Below are 18,329 nucleotides of genomic sequence, written 5' to 3'. Positions count from 1 at the left end.
TGGTATGGTAATATCTGTCTCAAGGTGACTTGGGAGGTGGAGAGGAGCCTTCACGGGAGATGCTGGGGGAGTAAGGCGAGTGTGTGCCAGAGCCTCAGTCCCCTGGGCCGTCACTGACCCTCACCTCCGCCAGCGTGGTGTGCAGCTGGAAGATCTGGCCTTCCCCTTCCACCTGCCGGACGCAGACCTTACAGGTAAACTCGGTGGAAGCCAGGCTGTGCCTCTCCAGCGTGAACGTGCAGTGCAGGGCCTTCTGGCTGCCGTTCCAGATGTGGTGGAAGGGAATCTCCTGCAGGACAGGCGGGCGGTCAGGGCTGCAGGCAAGACTAGGCATTTGCCAGAAGAGGGTGGGAACCAGCCTCAGGGAGGGCTGGGTCTTCGGGGGTAATTCAAGTCTCTCTACGAAATGGTTTTGGAGTGGGAAAGCTGGCTAGCTAAATGGTGCTGACCCCTTGGTTCTGAGAGGGAGCTGAAAAATAGGCCTGTGTGGGAGGGAGGGGAAGACTCTGTGTGTGTGTGTGTGTGTATGTGTGTGTGTATGTGTGTGTGTGCGTGTACATATGTATGTATATATGTCAGCATGTGTACACACGCAGGGACATGGAGTAACTAGGGCCTCAATGGTGGCATGCATTGCAGGTGGAACAGAGGGACATGGGTACCGAAGATAAGCACAATCAGCCTGCGAGGCTTGTATTTGTTTAGATGGGTCCGGCCCCAGACCAGCAACTGGAAGTATAGAGGGCCTGAGACGGGATGTGGAGGTGATGGGCACGGGTATCTGTGTGGGTGGAGGGGCAAGGCGGACTGAAGATGTGGCTGTCAGTTGGGGCTGGGCCTGAAGATGGCTGGAAACATGGAGGATAGAGTGGGGAGACAGGACAGGGATCGCAGTCCTGGGAAACAATGCTCACTTCACTGCCAAGGTTGGAGGACTGGTTCCTCCCTGCCCGTCCCCAGGCCCATGCTCACCTGGTACTTGGCCAGTAGCTTGCTCCTCCAGTGGGCATGGGGTATGTCGTGGAGGGAGAGGCGCAGGTTGTGGTAACTGTCCTTAAAGAGCAAAGGCTTGGGCTCTTCTACCAAGTAGCCTCCCAGAGTCCGCTCCAGCTCCAGCACCTCCTGTTGATGGGCAGTGGGAGGGACTTGTTACCCTAGGCTCATGGGTCTTTCATATTGCAAGTTGCTAGTCTGGGGCCAGACCCATCTGATCCAATTAAAAAGAAGGTGTTTGGAATGAATGGATAGGCAGATACACAAGTGGATGAATGGAAATGATGGATGGATGGATGGATGGATGGATGGATGGATGGATGGATGGATGGATAGATAGACAGATAGATAGATGGATGATAGAGATAGATAAGTAGATAGATAGACAGACAGACAGACAGATAAGATAGGCTTATAGACTATGGTAGACCAACAGATAATTGATAAACTGGATAGATGCATATTCATAGACAGACAGAGGGATAGACAGATACATATAGAGACCATTGTGTGGGTAACAGGAGCTTGGAAGGAGAATTAGATAAATGTATAGATGGGTTGAGCATACAGGTAGGATACTGACCAAGTATGTGACTAGGTGAACACAAAGATGATGGATGGATGGATGGATGGATGGATGGGTGGATGGATGGATGGATGGACGGACGAACCAACAGATGATTAAATGGATCACTGGATGGATGTGTGGGTTAGGTGGGTAAACAGATAAATAGATGGATATACAAATGAGTGAGTATATGAATAGAAGAATATTTGGAAGGAAAGACACATGAGTGAAGAGACGGATAGCAGCTGGATGGCCATGTAGGCTGTTTACCAAGTAAGTGTGTTGGTAAGGCGAATAAAAGGGTAGTGGGTAGATGGGCTTGAACAAGGAGAGGATGCAATCAGGCCCAGACGATTCCCTGATGACCTTCACACCAGCCTTTGGCCAGGATGAGCACTAGCCAGCACCAAAGCCACCAAATTCAGCTGCAGGAGATTGCCAACAGTGCCCCGCCCCTTCGGAGGCCTCTCGGAATGTCAGGGAAGAACAGTCCCCACAGGGGATGCTCATTGTCCCACAAGGCCTTTCATCCATGTTGCATCAGTCCCTAGCACAGAGTCCGAGAAAGCCACATGAGACTCAGAGACAGCGTGACTAGGAGAGACCCCCAACCCAGGGTCAGGGGGAGGCATCGGTCTGTCAGAAAGAACCATGAGGCTTCTCAGAGTCCTGGAAAGATAGAGAAGAGAGCCAACTCTACATCCTCTAGTATCATGCGAGGATGAGACCAACGACCTGGGAATGAGACAGGGTTCAGAGAGGAAGGGAGTGTGGTTTTGAGACATGTATGGCAGGTGGTGTCTACGCTGGTCTTCACATCTGCCGACATTATCCCCCTCCATCTCTGTCCAGCATCCCCTCACCTGCCCTTCCTCTCCCTCACTTCTGGTCTCCATTGGCTTTGCTCTGTGTCTGCTAGAAGCCTGGGCTATCCGTGCTCGGTCCCTGGTCTGTCCATCCTACTGACTGATCAACCACAAGGTCCAACCTCATCTCCCGGCCACTGCCACTGCCACTGCCTGCTGTCTGGGACTTGGCCCCAGCTTTCTAACTGGCCTTTGCCTCTTGTTTACCAACACACACACACACACACACCATAGCTGTAGATCATTCTAGAAAGCCCCTGTGAACCGGGTCTGACACAGCTGGGCCCCTTGCCACTGGACAGTATCCCAGTTACTAAGCACAACCCGAGCCTACTACACAAGCAGCTCGCCTCTCCAGCACTCTCTCACTCACACGGTCACACACGACACTGTCCACACATGCTGAGCTGCACTCCTGTCTTGGCAGAAAGTCATTCCGCTGGTTGGACATGTCCTTCCTCTTCTCTACCCAGAGTGACACCTTGCTATCCAGGGCCTAGATCTGAGGTACACTTCCTCAGACTCCTCAAAAGAGATTTCCCTGTTTGTCTCCCACCTCAAGCCCAGAGTCAGGAGCTGTGGCCTCCAGCCCGGTCTGAGAGTCCACTGCTGTTCTGATGTCTGATGAAAGTAAGAGCGACTATGATGGAACCTGCTGCCACAGAGAAGCCTGGCAGGGACCACACACCCTGCGAGGGGTGCCAGCAACTGACGGGCTGTGCTGAAGCCCCCGCAGCGCCCCCACATGCTCCCACCTTCAGAGCTACGGGCGTGTCCTCCAGACAGTAGACCCTGAGGCTATACTCCAGGGAGGTGCAGAGGGCTGGGGCAAAGATGGCCAGCTGGAGTCGCTTGACGGCAGAACGGGAGTAGGACTCGCCCGTGAACACATAGGTGCCTAGCTGGTCCAGCAGGATGTGACAGGACTTAGCCTCCAGCTGGCAGTAGCAGGGGGTGTTCAGGGTCTCCTCATCCAAGGTCACCACCTCCTACAGGGGGAGAAGAGGTTGTTGTCACATGGGCTGGGATCAGTCATGGGAGGGGCAGTTCTGAGAGTCAGCCACGCCCCCCCAAGCCCCCCCCACACCCGGCGCCTCACCTCCCAGTGGCCCTGATGGGTCTGGGTCTTGAGCTGGAAGATCCAGTCTCCGGCGATGACTTCAGCACAGTGAGGCACAGTGAGGATGACAGGGCGGCAGAGGAGGAGGCCCGTGGGACCACAGGTCACCGAGGGGCTCAATACTGTCTGGGTCCCCTCCGAAAGCGAGCTGGGGATGGGACGAGGGACGCAGTGAGCAAAAGCTGGAAGTAAACCCCACCCATACAGAGCCCCCAGCTCCACTAAGAGCCTGTGCTGGGGCAAGTCTCTGCTGCTCGGGAGACTGGGGCTGCCAGACACCACAGTGGTGGGAAATAGGGATATGCCATAAACCGGGAATTGTGTTACATCAAAACAGTCTCGGCCGAGGCTTTCCCTAGCCTCAAAGGTCTGGGGTTTTATAGAACATTCTGGTCTTTCTTTACTTTCTTTAAAATAAAATAACAAGATACACAAAAACCATCTGTGGTCATAACAACCAAAAAAAAGAACATAGTGGTGCATGCGTTTCATCCCAGCACTTGGGGAGGCAGAGGCCGATGTGAGTTTGAGGCCAGCCTGTCTACATAGTGAGTTCCAGGACAGCCAGCCAGGGCTACACAGTATTAAAAAACAACAACAAAATCATTTGAGTGTGTGTGTGTGTGTGTGTGTGTGTGTGTGTGTGTGTGTGTGTGTGTGTGAAGTGAGAGGAGAATGTATGGGAGTCAGTTCTCCCTGTGGGCTCTGGGGATGTAACTCAGGCTCGCTGGCAAGCACTTTTACCCGCTGAGCCATCTCGTGAGCCAGCTTTTGGAACATTCTTATGGCATGCTGCTGCACTGCCCTCGGGAGAGCCCGTCCCAATCTACACAACCACCAGTGTGTGTCAGGAAGGTGGTGTGCCCGCGTTCTTAGAGGTGTGGCGGTATTAGCATTAGGGAAAAACATCCTTACGGATTCCTTAAGCAAAACCCTTCTTAATGTCTACCCATGTTGTTTCATGAACTGTCTGTGACTACAATTCAGATGGACTGACTTGTCATAAACAACATACATGGCGTGTGGACATGTGAATCACTTGTTCATGTTCTAGGCCCATGTTCAAACTGAGGAGATGCACCCCTAAGCCTGTGGGTTAGGGATCCAGAAGGAATGAAAAGGAGCCGGGCGTTGGTGGCGCACGCCTTTAATCCCAGCACTTGGGAGGCAGAGGCAGGCGGATCTCTGTGAGTTCGAGGCCAGCCTGGTCTACAGAGCTAGTTCAGGACAGTCTCCAAAACAATACAGAGAAACCCTGTCTCGAAAAACAAAACAAAACAAAAAAAAAAAAAAAAAAAAGAAAAGGAAAGAAAAGGAGAGGGTAACCTTGGGCACCAGCGCTCACGCCTCTCTGCTTCCGACCATGGATGTTCCTGTGACCACAGCTAGAGGGGCTGTGGGGTCACCATGGTGAGCCCAAATTAATGCCCGCCTCAAGTTCTTATCAGACATTTGCCACAGCAATGGGACAGGGAGCAATACCCTTTACACAGGAAGGACTTGCTGCTGCTGGGTTTTACCCAGTCAGAACATACTTTCTCTGGGGGACCCTGGACAATGGGGACCAAGGTCCAGGGGGGACATGGAAATATCTGTGCCCAGGGTGGGTAGAGAAGGGGCGCTGCCTGGTCAGGGCTGGAGTGTCTACTCACAGGGTGCTTTCAGCTTTGTTGATAAGTAGATACATCTCATAGAACTTGCCCGGGGGAATGGCTCCATTTGGCACCAACAGGCTGACCCCTGGGAGGAAAGGAAGGTCTCATCAGGAAGGGCTTAGAGGAGGCAGAGGTGATAAGAATGGGGTGGGACCTGGCTCCAGTTTAGGGAGAGGAGAGACTAGAGATTAGCGGGAGAGGTGAGGGCAGACACCAGGAGCAGCCAGGCCACTCGGCCATAGCTGGTATACCCAGGAATACATGGGCTGCTAGCATTGCTGGGGGCTTGGGGTGTCAGAGGGCCCTGTGCTACTCCATGCTGGCTCGGGACAGCACCCTAAAGAGCTGCCAGCTGCTACTCTCGCAAGTCAAGATGGGCACTCCCGCCCTGCTGCCACTCAAAGTCAGGACCTCTCTGAGGAATCCTAATGATAAGAGCCGTTCTCGCAACCTGACGGGCAGTGAGGCTCCAGCAGGCCTGATGTCAGGTCTCCTGCGAGACTTCTCTATGTGTAACCTGCCCTGAGCGTCACTTTCCCATCCGAGCAATGGGATCAAGGGCCTACCTGTGCCAGGGATGCTCAGCCTCCCACCCAGGCAACCAAAGGTGCCACTGAGGCTGCTGCTGGGGTCTCGGGGTCCGCCCAGGAGCTGTTGGGAACCAAGGCTGGCACTGCGCAGGTGCAGCAGGTGGGTGTCCCGGGAGAAATCGCCTGGGTATGTGCCAGGCTGCAGGACACCCAGTAGTAGGTCGGCTCCATCAGGGAGGCCAGATGCAGAGCCGGTGGTGCTGGAGTTATAGACCTTGATCTTGAGGTTAGGTAAGGGATCCAGCAGGGGTGAATTAGTCATAGGGATCTTGTCGGCGGAATCCTGCAGGGCATACACGGGGCCCCGGTAGATGCCAGCACTGGCTGTCAGGTCTGGAGGGGCAGCTGGGTGCAGGAGCTGTGGGTTGTCTGCAGGGGTGAATGTGAGAGTCAGAATCACCTTCTCCACCCCTCACCACACTGGCCCTGCCAGCTCTGTTCCCGTGGTGGCTTCTGCCCTGTCCACATGTCTAGTCACAGACGGCCCAGTTGCCACCTGTCACAGAGAGTCTTAGACAAATGGGGAAACGCATCAGGGGGGCTCTGGTGACAGCTCTAGGGTCCCCCAACCATCCCTGCTACCCCAGGCTTCTCCAGGTCCTCACTAGGCCTTGCAGTCTTGAAGTTGACGGGATGGAAACCACCAGTGAGGGCAGCAGAGGAGTCGGTGATGTCCGTGTCAAAGTCCCGGCAGTTTCTTCGGTACACCACCACGCCCACCGCCATGAGTACTGCCACAGCTACGAAGATGGCCACCACGAGGCCTGCGTACAGTGCCACATCTCCCGAGGGTTCCAGGACTGGAGAAGCAGTAGGGTTAAGTGAGGGGCAGGGCCCTTTAGGGTCCCAAGGGAAATCTAGATTCTAGGCTCCGCCTGCCAAGACAGAGCGGTGGCCTCAGGCAAGCCTCACAACCCTCCGAGCCCATCCCTTCCTAGGGCCCACCCTCCTGGTATAGCGTCGAAGGTAACATGACCAATAGGTCTCATTCGCAAGCTCACTCATGGCTCATGGCTGAAGCCAGGGGTGCAGGGCTCAGAAATGGGAGGGCACAGCACACAATCCCACCTAAATGCAAAACGTCGGCTCCAAGCCTACAACTTCCCTATGACCAAAGTCCCGGCTCCCTAAAACCTTAATCAGTCTCCTGGGCTATGCCAAGGATGGGAGGTGGAGAGGGTGGAGGAGTGCGTTGTGAGCAGTAAAGCAATGGATGGAGAGGTGGTGAGCAGATGGGCGAGGAGATGGGGTTGGGGGGACGCCACCCGCGGCTACACCTCCTTCCTCCAGCAAGGGGCTGCGGAGGCAAGTAACTACTCATTGCCCGGCAGAGACACGGCAAGGTCAGAGGTCATTCTAGGAGGATGGGCCCACCCTGTTCACACCATCCCTTGTGTACTCTGGTAGACATGCGCAGCTCCTGAAACCTTAACTGTGGTCGGTGCGCCCGAGGAGCTGTGTTTTCTAATGAGTGTACCTTTAATTAAGTGAAATATGAATTTTAAAAGCCACCTGCAGTGAGCGACTATCACATCAGCCAGCTCAGGCACAGCCAAGATGGGGGGGGGGGGTGGCACCAGACAGCTGCTCTCTGACCTTGTTTCTTTGGGGGCCTGTGCTTCATTAGAAACAGGGAACTCTGGGCGAGGTAGCCTGAGTTTCAACGCCTGGCGGTCCGCACCCGTAGGTTAGCCCAATGCGCCTAGGATGGAGGCCATGGCTTCCTGCTCTGGGAACCTGCTCATTGTCCACACTGCCTAACAGTCCTTGCTAGGGATCCCCAGAGCATCCTGGCAACCAGGGAGCTGCTAGAGATTCTTTCTCAGGGCTGGCCTGTCTCCTCTCGGGGCTCTTGTCCCAGCAGGAGCAGACCCCCCCCCCTAAGCTTGGCTCCCACACTCCAATGTCCTCACTCACACTGGGGGCCACTTGCTTGGCGATTCATACTCTAATCAGCCAATGGCCGGGCCTCTTGGGGCGCTGGGCTGAAGCCTTCCCTGCAGGTTTTATGATTCCAGAATGATCTGAAATTGCTCTTTAATTACCACAGGCTGGTCTGAGGGAGAGGCTGTGTTGCTCTGATATTGCAGGCACAGCGGCAAGGGCCCAAGGGGCAGGAGGAGTCCCTTGGGAGCTGAATCAGAGCAGTGCCAGAGTTAACTTGGGAGGTGTGGCCCAGCTGCTGAGGGTACAGTGTGGGGCAGAGGGACACAGGCATGACTCTGTCTCCTGGCATGTCTCAGAGAGGAAGGAGAGTGATTAAGACTGTCTGCTTTGGCCACAAAAATATTTGGGTTCAAGTCCTGGCTCTGCTACTTCCTGGTTTGCTCCTTGGAGAAATTTCTTCTCCTCTCTGAGATTCAGTTTCCTATCCTATAACAGGCGGGTAAGGGGGAGTCCTGGGGCCTTCAGTCAAGAGTCTGCTTGCTTCCCTGTGATGGGAGTGTGGTAAAATGCGTGAGGTACAGGGACCCTATGGGTTTGTACTAGAGGGAAAATAAGAGTCAGCTCTCCCTGCCTTGTACCCCACACCCACGGAGAGCCAGCCAAGGAGAGCCAGAGATCCCCAGAAGAAAGAGGACAGAGATGAAATGGGACTTACGGTGGCTTTTAGGGTCGTTTAGAGTTCTCTTATCTGTCAAGGGAAATAAAGGGAAAGACAATGACACAGGTGACAGAAAGGGGATGGCAGAGAAGGTAATGGGGGCATGGTATGGATGAGATGAAGGATGAGGGGGTCAGACAGAGTCCCTATGGGCTGCTCTGCTCAGGCGGGCACAGCGGCCCAGGGCTGGGCAGGGGCAGAGGGGCCTGTCACCTGACTCCAGAGCACTCACTCTGCACGCACAGCCCATCGGTGCAGTTCTTGGAGTCAAGTAGAGTTCCACTGCAGTCACGGCCTCCGTTCTGGGGTGGGGGCGCCATGCACTCACGACTACGCCAGTGTGCACACTCCGTGCTGCAGGCTGACCACTTACTCCACTCAGTCCATGCCCCATCCACTGCGGGGACACAGCACGAGCAGTTATGCATCCAAACAGCAACACAGGAACAGTAACAGCACAGACACTCACGCACGCACACACACACACACACACACACACACACACACACACACACCAATCAGTAAACCAATAGCATGCCCACACTGCTACAGGCTAGGGGCAGTTAGCCGCACTCAGTGGACAAGAACAAAGATACTCAAGGTTACTGGCACAGAGAGAGCCCAAAACCAGGGTGAGAAAACAACACCACACAGTCACATATACACAACCAAAGGACAAGCATGGCTGGACGGACAAGGATGGGGGGGTGGGCAGAGGAAGCTAGAGAAGGGGAAAGACAGACAGCCAACAGTCATCTCAACAGATACACTCAGGGAGCTCTCCGGGACCCCGGCAGCTCCTGAAGTCAGGAGCCCTATCTAGCTTCAGCTCACTGCCTCTGATTCCAGCTCTCCAGCAGCCTGGGACAGAATCAGAGGCTAGAGGCGACAGAGCATGTCTGGACACTTTGCTGCTGGGAGGGGAGGTATCACCCCAACTCTATACACATCCCATAGGCAGAGGAGCCTGGGTGGGCGTGTGACTCCTACCGGGGCACACAGTGGTGCAGGCTGTCTTCTGGAAGGCTTGTCCCTCGCAGAAGGCACCTCCATTGAGTGGGGCTGGGTTGGTGCAGGTCCGTGTACGCTTCTGCCAGCCTCGGCCGCATCTATTAGAGCAGGGTGACCACTCTGCCCAGCTGGACCAGCCACCATTCACTGTGGGGATGGGTCATCACACGGTTAGCATGGATCTGGGTTCAAACCCATCACCCACCTTTACTAATCCAGCCACTCTGGTTGGAACCCTTCACTTGCGGTGCTGGGCACTGAGACACCACCTTCAGCATCCGAAGGGGCCTAGGAGGTCACTGTCTAATCCTGGCCTATTGTACAGTGACACAGGAAGGCTAGAGGATTAGCACTTAACCAAGGTCACCCAGTGTGTGATGGGGTACCTGGGCTTTGGTCTGGGACTGAATCCCAGGAAAGAACTTTCTAGTACATTCTAGTCACTGCCACTATGATTCTTCCCGCCATCTTTGGACCCAAAGAAATAGCAGAGAGCAGTGCGCAGGCCTAGATAGCATCCTTACCTTTCCTGGGACAAAATGACTTGAGTGTGGGGATCTGGTTTTGACCCTGCCTTGGGCCTAACTCAGGAGATGTGGGTCTTTTTTAGAGGTGGCCAAGGGGCCCTGAGAAGTAGGGGGTGCTCCTGGCTGGGGACCCAGAGTGCCTGACTCGGCCACCTATCTCTCTAGACTTCCTCTCCATACAGTTCATGGGCCACTGACCTCCAGGAGGTCAGGACAGGTGGGATGTGTCGCCTCAAGCCTCCCGCTAGCACCCGAGAGCTCCCATGATAGAGGGCACCCAAGATAACCACAGCACATCCCAGCAAGCACCCCGTCCACACCGTAGACGATGACCGTGGCAGTGGTGCTCCTGCGCTTGGCCACGATATTCTTGGCCACACAGGTGTAGTTGGCTGTGTCTGACAGACGAGCCTGGCGGATGATGAGGTTGTGGTCAATGGTGAGCAGGAAGTTGGTGTCCTGAGTGGGGTCAATGACATCCTCGTTCTTGAGCCACTCCACCTGTGGAGGGGAGCAGAGAGGACTCATTGCCTGCCTGCTGGCACTGGGGATGGGCCTCCGGCAGAGGGAACGAGGGGGTCCAAGCATCGTCAGAATACCGGTCCTGCCTATGTCCACGCCTAGGGTCACGCCTGGCAGCAACGGGTACCAGCACCACTGTGGGGAACATCATTTCCCAGCGGAGTGATCTTGGGAGACCCGGGTCTCACCTCACCAACTGTAAGATGGACCCTGAGCAGCACCCACCCCGCGGAACAGGGGTGAATATGACACGCTGGGCTCAGGGAAGTACTAAACATGCACAGGCTGCTAGAGTCTGTCCCACCCTAAGCTCCCACAGCAGGACCCCTGGGTTCAGTCCTCAGCTCCGCTACTCACCAGCAGTCACAACCTAGGCATCTCTAAAAGGGTTGCCTTGACTACACTGCAGGGCTGCTGAGGAGACCAAAGCCCAACAGGTAGCAATCGCCACTCAGGTGCCCACTTTACCCACTGCCCAAGAGGGCACAAGAAGAAACCTAGGAGACCAGTACAAAGTTTGGGGGCTTGATAGCTGAGTCCTTCGGTGCAAAGTCACATGTCCCCTTTGAACTTCCACACCAGCGTGGGGCATGCGTGGAGAGAGAGGAAGGAGGTGTCTAGCTGAGGGAGTGGGCATCTGAGCACACACATTGAAACCTGGTGGTATCTACAAGTGGGGGTGTCAGGACCAGGTGGGGGGCTGCCCAAGGAACCCTGGGGTTCTCTTCCTGTGAGGGTGCATCTATGGAGGGCTGGAGTGAAGGGAGGGCAGGACCACAGAGGTCTGGAGGCTGTGGCATCCCAGCTGCTGGTAAGTGCCCTGCCTGGCTGGCCACATCGCCCTCACCTCAGCCACAGGCACTCCCTCCGGTGGGCGGCACTGCAGAAGGACCTCATGATCCAATGGCACCTCCTTTGCCAGAGGCTCCTGATCGAAGTTCTTGCGCAGGTCTGAGAGGAGGGCCAAGAATAACAGGTGAATGCTGGATGGGAGCATGAAGTGCCCATTAGGGCCACTAGGGGGCAGAGCATATCTAAGGACCTATTTACAGGCTCCCTTCACCTGGGAAACGGGGTCTGCTCCCTGACTCTGGGACCTTGCCTAGAAGCCTCTGGCTTTCCTTCACAGGTGGCAAGGACTGCTGGAAACCCTGGGGCCTGAGGCCTGGTTTCTGGGTCTAAGAGTCCGCGTGGGAGGCACCCAAATGCCCCCTTAGCAGATACTCCTCTCTCTGACATCAGTGGGGAGATAGAGCGGGGAAATCAAGGTAGCGTACAAGCAATGCGGATGTAGGCTCGCCGACTCTTGGTGGTTCCGGAAGAGCTCCAGGCTACACACTGGCACCAGTAGTCCTCCAGCCCAAACAGCTCCTCCACCTGCTGCCGTGACACCTCGATCTGCACCTCTCGCATCCGCAAGCCTGGGAGAGAGAGGCCGGGTCCTTTTAGGCAGGGGGAGACGCCACCTCTCTTCCACCCCAGCCTGTGGCTCCGCTCCCCTGCAGAATCCTATAGGCTTCCATTCGGAGCTATCGACAGCTGTTCCCCGGGTCTGCGTGAAAGCTAAGGCCAGCAGGTAGCCCAACTGGAAGTGCCCTGAGCATAGTAGGGACAAAAGAGTCCCATGCAGGAGACAGTGTGCTGAGGCTCTGGGGCTGCTTGGGGCCCTGTAGAGGCCCTACGTCTTTTTTCTAAGGGAATCTGTGGAACGTGTGTGTTTTTGACAAGCACAGGTTAGTTGGGCGGTGAATGGGTCTGAGGATACAGAAGGCTGGCCTTAGCTTTCACGCTCTTGTCTTAGTCACAGCTGTCCTCCCATGCATGGGCTGTGGGACCACAGTCACTAGGCACAGCTAGTGGGCCCAACAGAACCCCAGTGCCCAGGGCTGGCAGGTACCACACGCTCTTGACAGCAGGAGCAAGAGCCGTGCTGGCACTGTTACTAGGAACCATGGGGTTGTTACTGCCATCACGGGTCATCATCTGGGGACCCCAACAGGTAAACTGCCTCTTGCTTGGACTAGAACTCATGGCTTTCCCTGACTAGGAATGAGAAGGGACTCACAGGCCCAAGAAGTAAGGACTAATTGTAAGAGGCCAGGACAACCCCAGAAGAATACAGAGGGCCCTGGTTCTCTGCCTGCCTGACACTATACCCGTGCCATCTTGTTGCCGCCCCACTGGGACCTCCTGCTGACAGAAGGAAGCACACGGGGCTCAGAGAGGCTGAGTGATTTCCCCACAGTCACACAGCCAGAGTGGTATCATCTGAGTGGTGGGTCAAGCTATTCTCTCCTGTCTTAATCGAGACAGGAGCTCACTATGTGGACCTGGGGGAGTGTCAAACTTTTCATCCTCCTGCCTCAAAGGCCTCCTCCAAAGGTTGGGATTGACAAGCCTGCTTGTTTTGTTTCGCTTCTAACTCTTTTATTATTCACCAGAGTGGGATATGATGTCTTTATCTTAGGATCCTGGTGCCATGCTCACACCTGAGACTGAACCTTGAGAGCAGCGCACGGTGGTGGTTGAGTCTGGGGTGTGGCTTTGCATCGGGGTGGGCCTGACATCAGGGCTTTTCAAGGCAACACAGAAACCGAAGGAGAGAGAAGGGGGCGGGTCAGGAGGGGAAAAGGAGAGACCAGACATAGACCAGAAGGGGACAACAGGCATGACCAAGGAAAAGAAACAGGAAAGAGAGAAAGAGGAGCACGGAGCAGGAGACAGCAAAGCCAGGCCGGGAGTCAGCGCTGGGCTTGGGTTGCCCGGCTCCCATCTGCCTGTCAGGAGTCGCCCCTGTCGGGGGACACCTGTGCGTGCTCTTTTCCTAGGTCTGCGTTCTGGGAAAGGCTTTCTATCGGGGTTCACATTAGTGACAGGCACCTTCCCTAAACCCGGGCACTGGTGCTCGCCGGCCTGTGGGAGCCATTTGAGCTGCTGAGCCTCCACCTGGCAGCAGGGTGGGCCTCACCTCAGCAGGAAGGGCCCTTGTCCTCTTTTCATCCCCGAGGCTCAGCCAGTCCCTTAGGGTCTGGGCTGCATTCCAGTGTCACTTTGTTTGATCATCATGCAATGTTTACGGAATAGAGCAGCCCCAATCTGCAATCCAAAATGCTCCCCAAATTTATTTATTTGTTTTTGTTTTTCTGAAACAGGGTTTCTCTGTGTAGCCCTGGCTGTCCTAGAACTCACTCTGTAGACCACGCTAGCCTCAATCTGAGATTAATCTGCCTCTGTTTCCTGAGCTGGAATTAAAAGCATGTGAAATCTTTTTACTTAAAATACCTTTACATTTAGTGTTTGTGTGTGTGTGTGTGTGTGTGTGTGTGTGTGTGCGCGTGCGTGCGCGCGCGCACGAGTCACAGCTTGCATCTGGAGTCAGGGGACAGTTTTCTGAGTCAGCTCCTTCTACCACGTGGGTCCAGGGACTGAGCTCAGGTTGTAAAACAAGTGCCTTTACCCACCAAGGCATCTTGCCAGCCAACTTCATTTTATTTTATGTTTTTGCCACGAAGGGAATTGAACCCAGGGCCTTGTGAATACTGGCAAGCACTCTACCAATGAGCTACAGCCCCAGCCCCTCTTCTCACTTTTTGAGACAGTGTCCCAAAATAAACTTGAACCTGTCATCCTCCTGCCTCAACCTCCTGAGTAGCTAAGGTCACAAGGCTGCATTCCAAAACCAAAACCTTCCAAGTGCTGACAGAAAGTTGCAGAAGTTTAAGGTTTTGGAACATTTTGAATGTTGCATTTACTTTTAATTAGAGGGAATTATCTGATTCACAATCTGGGCAAGCTCTCAGTCCAAAAAATTCTGACACTGAGGATGTATATTGACAAGGGCGACTCAGCATGAGCGAGTCGTTTCTGGGGAATCGGAGGTGGCACTGAGGCACAGGAGCCAGGCAGGGTGGGTCTCACCTGTGGCCTCATCCAGGCTCTCCTGTGTGACGTGGTCGTTCTGGCTGACCCATTCGCCGTTACACTTGAAGTAGATCTGTGTGGCGGGGAGGGCCCGGCAGCGTAGTTCCACGGGCTTGTTCTTCACAATGTAGGCATCCTGCGGTTCCTGCAGGAAGTGAGGCAGCTGCTCCGCGGGGGCCGACGGTAAGGAGTCTGGGAGCCCCTGGCCACCTAAGTCAAGAAGGCCTGTGGAGAGGCAGTACCGTGAAGTGCGGGCTGGACACACCTGGCCCTGGGCACTCACTCATACAAGATCTCCTGCCTGGCCTTGGTCATCTCTCCCAGGCTGAGGCTAAAGCACAAAGCAGGCCAGCCCTGCCCCAAAGCTACCGCTGCCCTCCGCAGCCCCAGTCAGCATGGCTGGTGACCGAAGAGTCGGGGTGGGGGAGGGGGGTTGCCAAGCCCAGGGCTCTGAGTGTCCAGCAGTCTCCTTCCAGGCTCACACCTTTAGCAAGACAGAGGAGAACCTTCAGAGCGCACAGCGAGGGCAAGCGGGTGGCCACCCCTCCCCCACGTGGCCTGGTGGAAAAAATGTCTCCGTCCCTGGAAAGAACAGCACCTTGGGAGGTGAGACAAACAGGAAGGGAGGAAAGCAGGCCAGGCCTACGATTGGTCACAATTCACTTAGGAAAATTGGCTCTGCATCACAAATGCAGAACAATCAGGCAGCCCGGGACAGGCAGTGGGGGGCTTGTGCTCTGAGCTCACTACTCCTGGGAAAGTGGAATTAAGCACAGGGTGGCGGGTGTTTTTTTTTTTTTTGTATGCATGAGCACGTGAGGCCCCTCCCACCAGCCATGTGCTTGTCGAGGCAGTGGGGTCCTGGGAGGCACTTGTCCCTCAGGGTCGAAAGGCTGAGCAAGACCCTAAGGAATCCCCCTGCGGGCAGAAAGAGCAGGGGACGCACGCCTGTTCTTTCTCTGTGTGCAACAGGCGACTCTGGACCAAAGATACTGACTGGCTTTAGTGGGGTGGGGAGAGAGTCTGCACAAATACACCCCCAACCTAATGGTAAACAAGAAGCCAGCCAATGGGGTGTGAACCCATCTCTTCGAGCATCCTCTATGTGACCCAGAGAGAGAAAGCATCCTCAAGGGTGTCCCTTTTTTTGTTGTTGTGTTGTTGCTGAGGAAGACTGGGAGGGGGTACTTTGAAGATCACTTGATGGTCCTGAGAGCGGCCTGCCTCTTGGTAAGGGTGCATTGCCCTGTTGAAGTCTTCCCAAATGCCTACACAAGCAGTGAGCCATCGAGTACTTGGGAACAGATGAGTTATCAAATTCTTGCAACAACCCTATGTTCCCTTGCCCTGGTTTTATAGAGAAGAAATTGAGGCCCAGGGAGGTCGATCAAGTTGCTCAAGATCACACAGCAGAGCTAAGGTTTGAACCCAAGAAACAACATCCAGACTGGCTGGGCCTGTCCCAGCCGTGGCACAGCAGAAGCCCAGGTGTGGCAATAGCCAAAGAGGAAGTACTTGGGGTTCCTGAGGGCTACCCTGCCTGGCCCTGCTTGGAGGATACTTCCTAGCCCCTAGATACACCTCATGATCACCCTCAACACTTCCTAGTGTAACAGTAGTAGATCAATTTTAATGGTATCGCAAGGGCACAAAGAATTCACAAGTGAGGGATTTATTACATAGTCAGAGTCAAGGAACTCAGTATGAATTTGTTCCTAAAAGCTCATCCCCTATTTGGAAAAATACCCAGTATAATTGCACACCAATGGTCATCACAGCTCTACTCACAATAGCAAGGAAATGGAATCGGCACAGATGCCCATCAATCTGGATGAACGGCTAATGAAAATGTGGTACATACACATGTCATTCAGTCATTCATCCGCAGAGAAAAATGAGCTTTGCAGGGAAATGGGTGGATGTGGAAATTATTGTAAGTGTGGTAGCCTGCGCTCAGAAAAACAAAAACATGTGAATCTGTGCCTCTCTCTCTCTCTGTGTGTGTCTCTCTCTCTCTCTCATTTCAACAACTTATTAACTGGAAGGGCATGTGCACAAAGCAGAATGGACATTATTTGTCACAGAGTCCTTACTCCCAAGTATCCACAGCCCAGCTGTGCGGTGACACGGCCAGCTTAAGAAGGGGCCCAGGTAACACTAGTGTTGAAACAGTGAGCTTCTGCTACTGTTTCTCCAGGATTAAAAAATATCCCATAGCACTCTGAGGTGAGGAGGCACATAGTGTGGGAATCACAGTACTAAGTCAGGGGTCCTAGTCTCCCCACTTTACAGAGGTCTTTTAGCCCAGTGGGGTGACCAGGCATCAAGCACAGGCTAGACTCACTCTAGGTGAGTGAGAGTGACCTTGAACCCCAGGCCCTGCTGAGATCCCAACTCCCAGGTGCTGGGATCAAAGGTGTACACCATCAAAGCCTGGCTCTTAACTTCCCATCCCTATGGAATGAGAGCTCCACGGGAGTGACTTAAACACCGCTACCCCCTGGCCAATGTTAGCTCGCACCTTCTCCCCTGGGTGGTTTTGACAGACAGCTACTGCTCACAGATACCAATGGCTGGCCATTTCCAGCCATGACACTAACCTTGAAGGTCACACAGCCTCCCCGCCTCTGGGGGTCTCATTCTCTCTTTTGTCTCTAAGGCCAGGTTTGAGTCCAGCCACCACCCTGCTCTCCTGTTAGTGACAAGTTCCCTTTTCTCCTGGACACGGACACAAAGGCAGGCGTGGAGTCAGTGGGCCTCACAGGCACTGTCTGTCGGAGCTCCAAGGCTCCTTAGCCGGTTACTGGCTGGTCTGGAGGGCAGGGGTTGTATCGCATTCCTCCAAGGGACCCCGGTGTTTGTGTCTGGGTGCTGAAGAAGAGCAGCGGGGATGGCAAGACCAGTCAGCTCACAGGCTTCTCCCCTGGGGCTGGGCTATGCCAGCAGTGGGCACTGAAGATACCAGCTCACAGTGGGCAGGAGGCAGAGGACTCAAAAGGAACCAGATTCCCAGATGTCCCAGCCCAAGCACTGGCTCCCTCTCTTCCTTCCTTTAAAAGGGTCTCACTCTGTAGACCAGGCTGCCCTCAATCTGTGATCCTCCAGCCCCAGCCTCCTGAGCGCTTGAATTATAGGCGCAGACCACCAACCCCAGTTGCTCAAGCACTGGTCACTGCTTTTCTTCCCCTGAGGTGACCTTGACCCCAGGTTCCAGCCGGGCAAGAGTGGGCAGGTTATCCAGAGTCCCTGGCCTGGTTCAAATCCTCAGCCTGAACCAGAAGATCTGGAGACGGTGCTTTGCCTCTGGGGCCTCTCAGTTCAGGGTGAGACCATGAAGGTGGCCCGAAGAACCAGAAGGAAGTGTGTCTTGAGAACAGTGGTGTTGCAGTCCCTGAGGCAGGTGGGAGGAGCTGGAGACCTGCACTTCAGGATCCTTGGTCCACTATCACCTGGACCCCTTAAAGAAAAAAAAGATGGTCTGGAGGTGTGTGTATGTGTGTGTGTGTGTGTGTGTGTGTGTGTGATCAACTCAGGAATGGGGAGTAATCAATGCCACCCAGTAAATCAACCCAGATGACAGTTTGGTTTCTGACTCAGGGTCAATGGTCAGAAAGATGCCCAGCTGGGGTAGGATGCAGGTAGATGCCCGGTGTCCCACGCTTGGGATACAAGCACTCATCATTCTTTTACAGCCCAGACTGCTCCCAGCGTGGAGGTCCCAGTACAAAGCTGCAGCTTGGTGGGGAGGGTCGACACTTCCATCACTGGCTTTTGTCCCTGGGGATGAGGGACCCTGGCACAGTTCTAGGCATCTATTTAAAGCAGAACAGGGCCATGTGTCCAGGGCTGGCTGGCACAGGACAGGGAGGGAAGGAGGGGGTAAGGGAGGTACGGGCAGAGCTGCCCCACGCTGGGCACATTTATCATCAGTAATCACCGTGGTTCTTCAGC

General features: G+C 54.6%; 1 protein-coding gene across 3 annotated transcripts in view; it reads right to left on the bottom strand.

Annotated features, from left to right (window-relative positions):
• The window catches only part of Unc5b (unc-5 netrin receptor B), a 66,923-nt gene that overhangs the window by 5,568 nt on the left and 43,026 nt on the right, over positions 1 to 18,329 (bottom strand). Inside the window, exons 2-15 of one of the 3 annotated variants that reach the window (XM_005070843.4) lie at positions 14,376 to 14,603; positions 11,735 to 11,878; positions 11,305 to 11,408; positions 10,256 to 10,436; positions 9,388 to 9,555; positions 8,630 to 8,794; positions 8,395 to 8,427; positions 6,398 to 6,592; positions 5,769 to 6,161; positions 5,200 to 5,287; positions 3,527 to 3,695; positions 3,183 to 3,416; positions 973 to 1,122; positions 125 to 289 (exon numbers count right to left, since the gene is read on the bottom strand). In XM_005070843.4, coding sequence (XP_005070900.1) covers positions 125 to 289; positions 973 to 1,122; positions 3,183 to 3,416; positions 3,527 to 3,695; positions 5,200 to 5,287; positions 5,769 to 6,161; positions 6,398 to 6,592; positions 8,395 to 8,427; positions 8,630 to 8,794; positions 9,388 to 9,555; positions 10,256 to 10,436; positions 11,305 to 11,408; positions 11,735 to 11,878; positions 14,376 to 14,603 — 2,417 coding nt within the window. The remainder of the gene's footprint in view (positions 1 to 124; positions 290 to 972; positions 1,123 to 3,182; positions 3,417 to 3,526; positions 3,696 to 5,199; positions 5,288 to 5,768; positions 6,162 to 6,397; positions 6,593 to 8,394; positions 8,428 to 8,629; positions 8,795 to 9,387; positions 9,556 to 10,255; positions 10,437 to 11,304; positions 11,409 to 11,734; positions 11,879 to 14,375; positions 14,604 to 18,329) is intronic. The other 2 variants (XM_005070844.4, XM_021227633.2) reach the window with 2 other exon arrangements.

Source organism: Mesocricetus auratus, unplaced genomic scaffold, assembly GCF_017639785.1.
Source record: "Mesocricetus auratus isolate SY011 unplaced genomic scaffold, BCM_Maur_2.0 Super-Scaffold_100027, whole genome shotgun sequence".
Classification (NCBI taxonomy): Eukaryota; Metazoa; Chordata; class Mammalia; order Rodentia; family Cricetidae; genus Mesocricetus; species Mesocricetus auratus.
The sequence above is the reverse complement of the archived record's forward strand: the minus strand, read 5'-3'. Positions and strand labels throughout refer to the sequence as shown.